We start from the raw sequence: 14,423 nt of genomic DNA, 5'->3' as shown, positions 1-14,423 counted from the left end.
TTTAAAGATTTATTTATTTATTTGACAGAGATCACAAGCAGGCAGAGAGGCAGGCAGAGAGAGAGGAAGGGAAGCAGGCTCCCCGCTGAGCAGAGAGCCCAACGCAGGGCTCAATCCCAGGACCCTGAGATCATGACCTGAGCTGAAGGCAGAGGCTTAACCCACTGAGCCACCCAGACACCCCCCAAATGTTTTAATCAGCACAGTCCCACCTGATCTTCACAGTCTTTTAAGGGACACATTTTTACCTGCACTTCATAGGTGGAAAACCTAAAACTCCGAGGGGTTAAGTAAAAGAGCGAGGCAGAAGTGCCTAGCGCTCTCCCATAGAACAAAGCAGACAAGGGTAAGATGTTTGGATGAGCTCATGAAAGTCCACGGACACACAGCCTTGTTGACCATAGCTATAATCCAGACTTCTCTGCCAGAAACCTCGACTTCCCAGTGCTGTGGTGGGAGTGAGCACCGAATGCCCTGGAGGTGACCGTCAGTTGCTGGTTGCCATCAAAATGTCCCTTTTCTCCAGGGCTCAACAAAACTGGGGCAGGCGCTCCTGGTTCTGCCCAAGTGACCAGTACACACACGTAGCCAGTGCAGGTAGCGCCCTCCAGGTTTCTCACCTCAGGCAGCAGCCAACAGCACACCCTAGACAGCGGGCCCCTGCCTTATCTGTTAGGCTCTGCTGCGGTTTCCCAAGTGGCCCGGCAACCCCACTCCCACCCCCAGGTGCTGAGCTAACTGGGAGGTTTTAAAATACTAGACGGGAGCCAAAATAATACCTTGACTGCTGATGAAAGCCAAGTGCGCATTCGTAGCTTAGCGTGAGAGCCTAATAGCCCTGCTGCCTGACCCCCTGGAACCAGGCAGATTTCTCCGTCATGACAGCACTTGTCGCCCGCAGGCCTCCCCGTGTGCGCGAGGCCTCCTGTGCGGGCAGAGCAAGCACACGAGCTGAGCACGGCCGGCTTATTCATCCTAAATTCACAGATGAGCTAAAATCAGAGGCAGAGCAAGGCTAGCAGGGGTGACGGGGGTGCTCCCTCTACAGGGAAGGAAGCTTCAAGAACAGTAGACAAGGGAAATGAAGGAGAATGAATGGGAACCTGGGCAGAGTTCCCCAGAGGCCTCCCCCGCCTTTGCCAGGTGTCGTGCAATCCCATTTTCACTTTCCAGACACAGAGGTGCATTTGAATATGTACTTCTGACCCTTCTGCACACTGTGCCCATTTTAGTGCAAGTGTGCTAACTCGAGAGGACCGAGTGAAGTTGCTTCCTGTTACACAGAGCATCTCCGGGAACCAATTCCCCCGGCCCCGCTGGGGTCACCTTCTTCCCCAGATCTCACCTACAGGCCTCAGCTGAATGGCGGTCCCTGCCTCCTGGCCAGGGCACGCGCTCTCCAGAATTCTCAGCTTCTGTCACTCATCTTGCTGACAGCTAAGGGACTGCCCACCCCATCACAGCTGGTCAGCCGCTCGGTGTGACGAGGCCCCGTGTGTGCACTGAACATGAGCAAGTTCAAGCATATGCAACACAAGAGAGAAGGGGGAGAGAGGAGAAAAGGAGCAGTAGAACTCAGAACTTAGCAAAAGAGCTCAGATCCAGATCTAGAATAGATGTTCAGTAAATGTTTCCTTTCAGAAATAACCGCAACAGGGGCACCTGGGTGGCTCCGTGGGTTAAAGCCTCTGCCTTCGGCTCCGATCATGATCTCAGGGTCCTGGGATCGAGCCCCACATCAGGCTCTCTGCTCAGCAGGGAGCCTGCTTCCCCCTCTCTCTCTGCCTGCCTCTCTGCCTGCTTGTGATCTCTATCTCTGTCAAATAAATAAATAAGATATTTTAAAAAAAAAAAAAAGAAGAATAAGAAAGAAAGAAAAAAAAGAACCACGACAGAGTGGGCCGGGCTAAGACAAATGGAAGAACCGGGCGGAGATTTGTTTCAGCTGCAGAGATCTGGAAAAATATCGTGGAAGAGGTGTGGGATGTGCAGGGTCTTGAAAAAAGAACTGAAAAGAATTTTTTTTTTTTTTAAGATTTTATTTATTTCAGAGAGAGCACAAGCAGGGAAGAGGGAGAAGCAGGCTACCCTGCTCCCCTGGTACGGGGCTTGATCCCAGGTCCCCCAGGATCATAACCTGAGCCGAAGGCAGACACTTGACCGACTGAGCCACCCAGGCGCCCCTGAAAAGAATCTTACAAGCCGCAAAATAGGTCATATGAGAAGTGAGCACTAGGTCATTCAGAATTTGCATAAAGCCCAAAGAACTGAAGTCACCCGGTCGCCCAGGAGGCAAAGTGCCGAGCAGAGAGTGAGTTCTCCCTCCATGGCAGTAGCTCTCCAACTAAACGCTTCGAACAGAAGCCAACTTAGCCTGGTGGACCCCCGAGAGCTTCGTATAAGGATTGGCACACATGCACCAAATTCCTCAGGGAGGAGAGCGTTTCTCACATTCTGCGGGAGTTAGACAGCAGAAGCTGATTTTCTTTTTTTCCCCTGCCCTACCGGACCCCACAGGGAAGAATAGGGAAGGGGGGATCAACTTTTAGTCACATCCAAAAAATACAAGTTTACTTCCTCTTATCCTTTCACTCTGAGGGCATTAGAAGTATCTTAAGGTGACCATTCACCCAGGAACAGGGCCGGGAAAGCCAGAACAGACTGCCTACCACAGGACACCTGGTCTCCTCCTAGAAGAATAGGTCAACCCAGGAGAAACTCTGCCGGGCCCTAAACACCACGGTGTCCTGCGAACCTTGTGCGACTTGTTTGAAAACCAGATCCACTCCCGGGACCTGGTCTGTCTAGATCAGAAGATGGTATTTTTCATGGACATGGAGAGAAATCTAGACTAAGAAGGATGAGGTCTCCGGTCGGTTGAGCATGTAGTAGTACACGCCAAGCAGTCAACCAGGAGCGTCTAATCAGATTCTCGGACAGCCGAGGGTGGCAGCCAGGATACCAGGCCCCAGGTGCAGCTGTCCCTTCCCTCCCCCCAGGCCTTTTAGCTCAGCCTTAGCACCTAACACCAGGGAATCTGTCACTCAAAAGGCAGGTGGAGGGTCTGAATAGTCCCCTTTTTTTCTGGGTCTACTTTGTGTCTCATATTATACGTTAATATTTTAGTCTTAATATCTCTGCAAGGAAGATGCTATTCTCCACATTTTTCAGATAAGAAATCTGAAGCTCAAAACAGCTTAGGACCTTTCTTTCAAGCTGTACAGCTAGTAAGTCTTACAAAGTCAGATTTCAAACCCAGGTTGGCCTGGTTCCATAAAGCCTGTGCTCTGTTCTGGGCCAGTCCACCCCCGGGGACTCAGAGTTAGTACCAGCAGACCTATGGCCTGCCCATCTAGCTCCCACCTCCCCAGCCCGGGTGGGACGGGATTAGGCTTTCACCCCAGCAGACATTCCTGGCTGTGGAGGGCCTTGAAAGGCAGCAGAACAGGCTTGCCCTCACAGCCCCGTGTCCAGGAGCCTATCAACAAGGGCTTGCATTTCACAGGCCCCCGTGGTAGCCCCTGAGAAGAAAGGAAGTCTTCACTTATGCCAGAGAACTTCCGGGTGGTGGGGGGCGGAGGGGGTTAGGTTTAGGACCTCACGCTGCAGCGCTCTCTCAGAAACCATCCTCGGGACAAGGGTCAGGGCTCAGGCTGTGCAGGGAGCAGATACCAACGTGAACACATCACCACCACCGAGGGTTTGGACACACCAGACTGAAAACGCTCTCCCTGGCTTCAACACTCCCTATGTCCAACACAAGGCCTGGCATATGGTGGGCTCGCCAAACATGTCACCTCTACTGGGGTCTGTGTGCTGCAGAAAATATTTTTATCGCGTGCCTAACCAAGGGCTGTCAGGAGGCCCAGTTTCTGCAGGACAGTGGGCTTCTGCCCGAGGACCTGAGGATGCTTTTCCAGTAACAGCTGGCACACTGATCAGAGGCTTTTCAGCTCTTTGGAATAACCATCTAGAGAGTTCGGATGGAGCCTAGTGCTGTGAGCAGATGGAAGGAGAAACTCTGGCACAGAAACAGACTTAAGAGTCCTTTCTTGATGTCACTCAGGGCCCCAAAACGGGGAAGGCCAGGGCCCATCTGTAGCTGCTCCTTCAGACCCAACAAAGTAAGGGAGCGCTGGGTCCCCGGTAGGGTCGGTCCTGCTTGACGGCAACATGCTTGGTGTGTTGGAGCGTGTATGTGGTCTCCTTCCTGCCTGATCGAAAGTGACCCTGCCCAGGGCCCTGGCCCCTGGCCCCTGGCCCTGACCTGTGGCTCAGAGCACCAGGCTCGAGCTTCTGGCCTTAGGCGCTGTGTATTCGTTGGTTGTCTCTCAAGTTAGCGTCCGTCCTGCATTTCCATCTGTTAGTCCCGTCCGCGGTCACCACCGTGTACCCCGCACCAGGCCGGGCAGGGGTGTGCAGAGTGCGACCGCGCAACCCACAACCTGCTGGGAGGTGGGGCGGGACGGGCATGTGAGGAGGGCGCCCTTGAACGAGGCACACACGGGCGCGCCGTCCTCGCGGGGACGAGGAGGCCGGCAGCCAGCCGAGGGACCACCCGGCAAAGGCTCAGGATCTGGGAACCAGCGGGTGACCCTCCCCAGCAGCCCCGCTCACGGCGCCCTCCCGCTTGTGTCTCGCAGGTCTCGGATCCGCAGAGAACTGTTCATTGAGGAGATTCAGGCGGGGAGCCAGGGCCAGGCCGGGGCCAGCGACTCCCCGTCGGCCCGAAGCAGCCGGGCGGCGCCCAGCTCGGAGGGCGACAGCTGCGACGGCGTGGAAGCCGCCGAGGGCCCGGGCGCCGTGGACGCCGAGGAGCCGGGCGGCCCCGCGGCCGCCGCCAAGTCTCAGGGAGGGCCGGCCGAGGCCCCGGAGGAGCGGGAGGAGGCGCCAAGGCCGGCGGAGAAGGCGCAGCCGCCGCCCTCGGGGGCCCCGGCCCCGGACGACGCCGACGACGAGGGCCGGCCCCGGGCGCCCCCGCCGCCCCCGCCCCCGCCGCCGCCGCCCCCGCCGCCGCCCCCGCCGCCCGAGGGCCCCGCCGACGGCCCGGGGTCCGTGCCAAACCCCGCCATCGCCACCGCCGCGCCCGCGGCCGGGGAGGACGCCGCTACCTCAGCCGCCCCGCCGGCGGAGGGCCCCTGCCGGGCCCGGGACGGCGCCGACAGGAGTTCCGCTTTGCCAAGCACCAGCGCGCCGGCGGCCGCCCGCAGGGCCAGCTCGTTGCAGAGCCTCTTCGGCCTCCCGGAGGCGGCGGGCGCCCGGGACTCGCGAGACAACCCCTTGAGGAAGAAGAAGGCCGCGAACTTGAACAGCATAATCCACCGCCTGGAGAAGGCCGCCAGCCGGGAGGAGCCCATCGAATGGGAGTTCTGAGAGGGCGCCGCCCGCCGAGCCGGGCCGGGCGGGGCCGAGTCTGGCCGAGCTGGGCCGAGCTGGGCCGGGCCGAGCCGAGTCGGGCCGAGCTGGGCCGAGCCGAGCCGCGTCTCGCCAAGCCGGGCCGAGTCTGGCCGAGTCTGGCCAAGTCGGGCCGAGTCTGGCCAAGCTGGGCCGAGCCGGGCAGAGCCGAGTCTGGCCGAGCTGGGCCGAACTGGGCCAAGCCGAGCCGAGCCTGGCCGAGCCGCGCCGGGCTGGGCTGGGCTGGGCCGCGCCGGGCCGGGTCGGGCCGCGCCGGGCCGGGCCGGGCAGAGGGGCGGGCGCCGACTCCGCGGCCTGGACCGTGTTGCGCACTTACCGCCCTGCGGGCCACAGGGCAAAATCGCCATAGGCCAAGGTGCATATAGAAAACAAAGGAGCATTAAGCCCAATCTATGTCGTGTTTTCAAGGAAGAAAACGGAAATGTGTAGTCGAGCTTTTTTGTACCCTGAAGTGTTTTTTTTATTGCCCTAAGTGATTTCCACAGGTTCTGGAATAACTCTTACAGCTTTGCCTTGCGCCCTCCTCTTTCGTGTGGGCTTTAAAAAAAAAAAAAAAATCAAACCCACATATTAAAAGGGGGCTTTTTATCTGCCATCTAATGGCTTCAGAGCGATAATACACTATTATCTTCTTAAACCAGGAAAAAAAGGGGGGGAGGGGGGATTTTTCAGAAAATTAAAAAAGAAAGTTTTTGTAGCTGTTCAGTTGCCACTAAGAGATTGCACAGTCAAACCGACTCTAAACACACTAGTTTGGATTCCTAAATATTTTCAAGTAAAGAATCTTCTCGTTTGAGACTTTGAATTAAGATAAAACACATTTACTCCACATATTTTTTAACAGAAAGAGAAGTCACATCAGGAAATGATCTGATTTTGTGGTAGCTGAGGTAGTGTTTTCTCGTACGTGCATAGAATCCTGACATGTAGTGCACAGTGATCCATAGCTTTAACTGACCTCTGGGCTTTTGCCGGCCAGGGTCTGTTTAATACACTCCATTCTAGGCCAAATCAGGACAAAAAGAAAAGATCCGAATCTAGGTATTTTATAATCTGCTTTTTAACCTCTAACCGCAGAGCACGCTGATCAGACCTCATATCTCGGAGGTTTAGGAGACAAGTTAGAACTGTAGCATGTCCCCGTTCATTCTGTTTAATTTATGGTGTCTACGTCTGTGTTAGCGCGTCGGCACGCGTGCGAGCGTGTAAAGCCCGGAGGAAAGAGTTGGGCCGCTGAGGCGGCGGCAGGCAGTCGGGGGCCGCAGGGGCCCGGCCGGCGTGGGCAACAGGCTTTCCTTGGCACAGAAGGCAGCGCACTGCACAGCACTCTCCCGGGCGCCTGATGGACTGAGCCCCACCAGGGGCCGCCGCTCCCGGGCCTGGGCAGGGCTCTCGCGCACGCGCACTCTCCTCCTCCCCCCCCCCCCCCCCCCCCCCCCGCTCTTCCCACCACAAGCACTGAGGACTGTTGACGTCGTGGGAAGCTTCCTTCCCTGCAGAAGAGAGAACGTGACAGTCTGGGCTCTGCTCCCACCCCTGTAGAGACGGCCCGCACTCACACCAAAACGTTGTCGCTCTTCACTTCCAGACCAGACCTTACATTGGCCCTCCCTTCACTCTGCCTCTTGGAACAGTTCTTTATGCACAGTCTAGGGCGGTCTAAGTACAAATCAGAAGTCTAACTTGTCTCGGATTCCTCCTGTTGTCTATGTGTATATGCGTGAGAATAGAGGCGGATGAGAGTGTGCGTGTGTGCGTGTGTGCAATTTTATACGTCTGTGTATTTTCTTAAGTACCTGTGCACACATAGAGTGCATTACTGCCACCTTTTTTCAATAAGCTGTTTTATCAGTTATGGCTTCTACAAGTTTGCTAATTTAGACTCCTTTATTGCCATATCTTTAAACTAACAATAGATGATTTCGGTATATATATATTTTTTTTTTGCTTATTTATAGGTGCTGTATTTTATTATCTGATTGTTAGGAAGGGATGAAAGGGGCAAATATTCTTAGAGGGATAGACTGCCGGCAGTATTGGGTATAATTTACAAGATGTAGTTGTCCTACTGTATATTACTGATTGAAAACTTTTTGACCGTATTGTGTATCATTGAAACCTTTGTCTTAGGTCAACATCTTTGGATGGCATTTTAATGGTGCATTCATTATTTCTTAAGTTTAATTAATATTACCTTTTTTGATTTGGGGGGGTGGGAGGGAGTTATAATTTTCAAGGTATGCTCCCACTATTACACCTGAGTGTGCTTGTATTAATTAACTTTGTAGGACTTTGACTGTAAGATGTGAAACCACATTTCTTGCATGATGTTTTAGGAATTATGTAGTTCATTTACAGTCTTTTAACCTGCAACCGCAGCACTTAGTTCAAGTTTTCACAAATTTAAGAGTCACTACACTAAAGACAATGCCTTTTCATGAATAAGAAGTTTTCAGAAGGCTCTAGGAGGCTGGGAGGCAGGCTGTTTGTCTTTCGATGGTCGTATCATCTCTGAACTTGATACCTGGTTCAGTGAGAAGAGAATTCAAAATGGAGGAGCTTAAGGGGAAGCAGATTTACCATCTGGCTCGATGCAGGTGCGTTAAGAAGAGCGAGTTTGCGTTAGTGACCCCCTAGGACAGTGAGTAGCAGAGCCCCTGACAGTACTGTGGTGTCCTCTCCACAAAAACCTCGAGGGAATTTTGTCATCGTGTGTGATCAATCTCTGAATATCTGATTTTTCATTAGAATGAAAACCAGGGAGTTAACCGAAATACTAGGGTAGTGTTTTAGTTTTAAAGGCATGACTGTTATTTACAAAGGTGTTCAACCCGAGGAAATTGAGAAAGTATAAATAAGTTTGTCCATTCTAGTGGCCAAATAGAAACAGTAAAACAGCCACTCGGGCTCTTCCAAGCGGTTTAGTCCTTTCTGTTGGGTTTTGTTGGTTGGTTTGTGTTTTGTTTCGTTTTGTTTTCTTAACTAGGTTTTCGTTGATTTCCACTCTACCTTTTTTGCCAGACTTACATCTGGGTGCTCGATACAATCAGTTGGTTAAAGTTTGCTTGCGGTTCTGTGTTTGTATTTTTTTTCCTCTATTTATTATTATTTTTTTTCAATTGTGACCCCAACCGTATGATCTTTTGTGTCAAGCTTTCACTGTCTGTAATACTTTTAAGAGCTGCCACTAAATAGCAGACACCTTTCAGGGGGTGGGGGGAGCATCCCCCCTCCTTGTCACACCTCTCAGTTCGAGTCTAAGGGTTGATCTTTCATCTTGATAAGCAATATTCAAGTGCCTTGAACAGCATCCTCTCCGGGGGGCTTACCTTCAGCTGGCTGGCATTCCATGCAGTAGCTCCCACAGGCAGCCGACCTCCTCCTCCTCTCTCTGCTCCATCAGTTTAAAAAGCTGATTTGTACCTCTCCCCTGGGGAAAACGGTTCCGTATAAAACACTAACATTTAATTACAAGCTCCATTATACCATTTTAAATGGCTCCTTTTTGTTAATTGGAGGCAGTGTTCATAACTTAAGGTTTTTGCCATTACTTAGCTGGCTAAGTGGAGGCCCGGTATAAAATCAGTGTTCACATCCAGCCTCTTGACCCTGGGCTCCCACCCACACTCCTCTGTGGGGTATCTGAGGTGGAAGGTGCGTGGGTTCTGTCCCAGACCTGGGCCCGCCCACTTCCACCGCCTGGCTCCCAGGTGACCGCCAACCTTGAACTTCGGGATCAGTCGGGATGTCTGTGATTTCTGTCCGCCAGCCAGGCCGCCCTTTAGAAAGGATTACCCCAGCCAGCTGGCTCAACTCGATTATTCTCAGAGCCGACCTGCGTGTAACAGCACCCCTACCTGAGGTAGCTCGTGAGCAGCAGACCGTCCCGGGACACAGGCTTCCAGAAGTCTCCAGGAAATACCAGGCTCTTGACTCATATGACTACTATTAAACCACAGCCACAATGTCTGTGTGAGGGACTGAGGCAAAAAGGTGACAGTTGTGGGCTCCCTGCCCCGTGTCCTTGCTTTCGGCATCTTTGTTTTCTCCCCATTTAAAAACCATCCTGTCCGATGCGGACGTTTAGGTCCGCTGACTGGTGGTCCAGACCCAGAGAGCTACAGGGTTGAGGGTTTCTCTCTGCTCTCTGTGGCTGTGAGAGACCCTCCCCGTGGACCCGCAGCCCCCCGCCCAGCTGGCCGGCTCTAGGAGGAAGGAAACCCCTGGTCTCCCTCCATGGCCCGAGCCATGTCAATCGTGGGGCTGTGAGGAAACCAAGCAGAAGGCAGGCTGTACTCTAATCGGAGGGAAAGCTGTGGCATGGGCTCGTGGCCCTAAGATCGTGCCCCAGCCACACACACACACACGCGCGGCTCAGTCCACAGGCGGGTACCTTCCCCGCAGGTGGACTGGGTTTCTTTGTTCCTGCAGAACTCCTGCCCCCTCTCGCAGCAGTGATCAATGAACTCTATTGACGTTCTATGCAATGTTTCTCCTCCCTCTCTCATCTTAGAAAAACAAACCTCACTGAAGATAACAGAGGACCCGGGGTGCGGGGAGTAGATCAGACCCTTCCGGGATGTGCACCGCGTGAAGCGGTGTTCATGACTTACTCCATCTTGACCTGGGGGACAACAGCCATTGCCTTAAATCCACTATGACAGGCGCCTCTCGACAGGCCTAAAAACAAGAGTCTGCCCTTAGCCATCGCAAGCCCCCTCTTTGGGGGGCCAGCAAGCCAGCCGCGCGGGGGGGATGGAGCAAGGCGAGGTTTGGGCCTGCGTGGCCCGCGGGGTGGGCTGTTTGCCACGTTCCTTCAGGCAGGCCGTGTCCTTCCTTCCCTAGAAGTCCTCCCTGTCAGCACACTCCTCTGTCCCCTTCTACCTCACTAACCTGTGCTCCCACTTGACATTACTCCCTTCAGAACCGCGAGGCACGGGGGGGGCTCTTGGCGGGGAGGGGAGAGCGTAGAGTGCTAGAATCGTGGCGTTCGTGAGCGTGTCTGGGCCTGGTGGGCAGGCCTCCTTCCCTCTTCTCTTTTGTGAGCACAACTCGGACAGACAGCTGTGCTCCTCGAGGCACATGGATTTTTCTCTTGACTTCACCTGTTCCTGACACATTGGCAGCCGTTTCCTTTGCAGGCAGGGGCGGTCTCAGGCCTCAGAGGGCCCCGCTCTGGCCGGCCTTCGCTTTCTGCCCATTCCCGCTCAGCTGTTAGGATCTGTCAGAGCCGTTCCCCTTGCCCTGGGCTGCCCCTGGCTGGCCATGTGAGGACACAGCCCCGGGGTTCCTACCTGGCATCGGGGAACTCTGTCTTTATTTGTCCCTGGCATAGGAAAGTTGTGACTTCAGCTCCACTGTGAGACGTCCTTTGGAAGCGTCTCGAGGACGGGAAAGGAAAGGGTGTTCTCCCATCTGCAAACCCAGTCTTCAATCACAAGACTTTTCCCAAAGGAGCATACCGATTTCTACGCAGTGCAGCAAAACCCAGCTCCCAGAGCCACTGCTTAGACGTGGGTCCACACACTCTGGTGGCCAGTGTGTCCTCCTGGTGGGAAAGACTTGGAAGCGAAAGCCTCAGGATCGGTGTCATCGTCAGGCACTTGGGCATTTGCCAGGAAAAGCCCACAGTTAGAAACCCCCACCCCAGTGCTTTTGTGGTTTCGTGTGGGCCTTGGTGGCAACAGGGGAGGCTTCATGACCCCTAAGGCAGAGCTCCCGCTCCAAGTGGCAAGATGGTGGCCTGGGCCTCCAGCAGAGTTCTGTTTCCGGGTGCACTGAATGTCGGTCCGGCCGGCACGCTCACTGAGACGGAGGTCCAGTTTGGCAACATTTATTTCCATTCCCACCGGTTTCTGCCTTTTTGTAGACAAAAACAACCAGGAAACAAGTTCCCAAGGAAAGTTCCAGAAAGATCCAGGCCGTGAACCCTTAGAGGTGTGCTGAAAGCAGAGGCCTGAACCCTCGGAATGAATGAGGAAGGCAGAGGAGGGGCATGGAGGGCAGAGAGCTGGGCAGGAAATGAGCCGCACCCGAGTTCCCTGCCCCGTCCTCGCCAGGGAAGGAGGAAATGCAGCTTCCCAGTCTCTCCCACTTGCGGGACCTGCCCGCACCTGCCCAGGGCTTGCCGGCATCCTTCCTCCACCTCCCCTCCAAAGATGCTGTGACCACACTGTCAGTGGTATCTCCATTCTAATTTTTGCATGAAGTGACATTTAGCTTTAACAAGACATTTCCAAAGCGCCTAGTCTCCTCCAGAATGCTAACTTTAAAAGTTGGGCATTGTAGGCGAAGAATCCTAAAAAAGGCTAGCAAGAGAAAGGCATTAGGCTATGCATAAATGTGCACTTCCCCATCCCCCTGTTATAAGCCTTTGAAAATAACTTTTGAGTTGCTTTCCATGGGTCTAGTTTCTCCAGTGACGTTAGGTATAGTCTGTGTTCCTGTCATTTCCTTAGTGTTTAGGCTTTAATTTCTACCACAAAATATGCTCTTATGCTATGTATCAAGCTTTCTGTGATCAGAAAGGAAAGGTGCCTTATATCCCAATGTCACGGCTACATCCCTATGGAAAATAATCAGAAGCACAGTGTAAGGAAGCGTTGGGACTTCCACTGGTGAAACCAGACACCATTCAGCTAGATGCATTGAAAAAGTGGCACGGGGCTGCTTTTGTTTGAAAGTTCCTCTCCTTTTTCATTTTTTCCATCTTTTTCTTTGCTTGCTTTCTTTGCTTTCCTTTGTGTGTGTGTGTGCGTGTGTATGTGTGTGTGTGTAGTTTGCTTTAAACAGAAAGCACTTAAGTAGATGACTATGTGTGTAAAAAGCTCTGTGCAATAGAAATCATTTTTCTTCATTTTTAAGAGATAATGTATTGCACACCAAATGAACTCAAAGTAAGCTTTAGACCAGGACGATTCAGGTTGTGGATGGGAACGTTCACTGTAGTTCCGTTTGTTCATGAACTGAAGGGAAAACAGGCCTCCCCAGCCCCCCTCCTCCCCTCTCTCAGCCTGCCTCTTGCTGACCCCCCCCCCCCAAGCTAGGTGTACAGGGCCCACAGGTCCCGGGGGAACCTGGCTGGGTGGCAGGGGAGGTGGGGGGGCGTGGTGGGGGGTGTGACTCAGCAGCTAAGAACCCTCCCGATTGTGAGACCACAGCCATCCCTTCCAGCACTTAACCTTTCCTTGAGATGAGTTGACTGCTACTGACCTGCCAGCGTGCGTGAGGATAATTATAAAAGGATGTTTCCTTGAGAAGAAGAAAAAAAAAATTTATTTCTATCCTCTTCTATTTATTGTTAGGGTTAATCATTTAAGTTCTTATCAGGAGTGTATTGTTTTGTGTTGTTGCTATAAATGCTTTTTGCTGTCACTCCGGTGGTTACTGTCTTCTGCCTCCTGCCCCCTCCCCCCGCCACACACACACACACACACACACACACACACACACACACACACAACACCCCCCCACCCTGCAAAAGAACCGAAGGGCCTGGGGATTTGACTGGGGGGCAGAGGGGGCTTCTCCAGCAGAATCAGACACCTGTCTCCAGGGTAGCCGCTCAAAAGCTGGTGGTCTCCCCGGGTCTGACTTTTTAAATGAGAGTTGAAAAACACTCGCCTGAGGGGCTACAGAGACTTAGAAAAGCGAAGTTCAGTTCCCCCCAAAGCCTCCTAGAGCCTCTGGTAAGCCTTCTGGGTTCATGAAGTTCCAGCGAGCCCTGGTCAGAGCAGGCGCGGCTGGCCTGGGCGAGACCGTGGCTTCCAAGGGAGAGAGGTTTCTCGCAAGGCTCGCACTGGTTTGCTCTGTTGTGTTGGCTTTTCTTGTCGTTCTTGTGGTGGCTTCCCTTGCGTACAAAGTTGGGTCAAAAACATCTTGTGAAACAGCAGTGTTTGCGAGTCCGGCAATGGCTTGAGGACCCTCACCGGGGAGGTCGTGGGGGAGCCCCTTTCTCCCCTTTAATGTGGTGAAGCGTGGAGGGGGGGAACACGATGCTTGCTAATCAGGTGTGATGGTGAGGAGGGGCTGGCCCAGGAGGACGGGGCTCCCCCAGAGGCCAAGGTCCTGGTGGGGCCACACAGCCAACCCCCGCCTCGCTTTCCGTGCCATGACTTCTCCCCTTTTCTGAAATCGTTGGGGGTCCTGATCTTGTTCTCCTCTCTTTGAAAGAAAGCCCTCCAATGAAATCATCGCCCCCATCCCTCCGCCCACCCCCCCCACCACCACCAAAGGGTTTTCATTTCTCTCGAATTAGTCTATGCATTTCTCTCTCTCTCTCTCTCTCTCTCGCCGTTTTCTGCCTCTTTCCTTGAGAAAACGGGCATCTCCCGTCCCACCGAGACCCCTCAGAAAAATGCTGTGCATTTTGGAGACGTGAGGATTCATGCAAAAATTCTTACAGCATTTGAGCATAATTCGTCGGAAAATAGAAGTGGGAGGGAAAAAAAAAAAAAGAGGAAAGGTGGGTTTCCCCGCGTCCCTTTCCGCTGAGTGAGACCTAGCTCTTTGCGATGTGCAATAACTACTTTGCCATGAGAGCGGGTAGCGCCACGCTCCTGCCCAGACTACTAACACAGCACAAGACGAGCTCGCTCGCAGAGTGGCGGACTCCTTCCGGGATACCTTTCATAAGCTCAGCGCCCCGCCCCCTGCCCCGCCCCCCCCCCCCCCCCCCCCCGTGTATTGTGGTGTCTTTACATTTTAGCAGTATTTTATATTTTCTGTAACGCACTAAGTCTTAGATGTTTTTAGAGCTCGTTTGTTAATACAATCACAGACTTTTTTTTTAATCCTCACAGAGACCCAACTGACCAAAAACAAAAACAAAAAAAACAAAAAAACAACAAAAAAAAAACCAACAAAAAAAAGGCGTCATTTTTGTACAAATAGCTTTGAGAAGCCTCTGTTGTGTTGCTGTGACCCATCTCTGGTAACATTTTTTTTTTCTTGCTATTTGTTTTCGACATTAAGAGTCAAAAGTTGATCCAGCTGGCGTGGGGGTGGGG

At 53.2% G+C, this 14,423-nt stretch overlaps 1 protein-coding gene across 10 annotated transcripts in view; it reads left to right on the top strand.

Moving 5' to 3' along the window:
* Positions 1-14,423, top strand: part of CUX1 (cut like homeobox 1) — a 358,424-nt gene that overhangs the window by 326,380 nt on the left and 17,621 nt on the right. For 7 of the 10 annotated variants that reach the window (XM_047712794.1, XM_047712790.1, XM_047712787.1 and 4 more), the window contains one exon: positions 4,644-13,857. The exons of the other annotated variants lie outside the window; for them this stretch is intronic. In XM_047712794.1, coding sequence (XP_047568750.1) covers positions 4,644-5,373 — 730 coding nt within the window. In that variant the 3' untranslated portion in view covers positions 5,374-13,857. Of the gene's footprint in view, positions 1-4,643; positions 13,858-14,423 lie in introns of those variants that run through there. 10 annotated transcript variants of the gene reach the window in all.

The sequence above is a fragment of the Lutra lutra genome, chromosome 18 (assembly GCF_902655055.1).
Source record: "Lutra lutra chromosome 18, mLutLut1.2, whole genome shotgun sequence".
NCBI lineage: Eukaryota > Metazoa > Chordata > Mammalia > Carnivora > Mustelidae > Lutra > Lutra lutra.
Note: the sequence above shows the minus strand (reverse complement) of the source record. Positions and strands in the feature narration are given on the sequence as shown.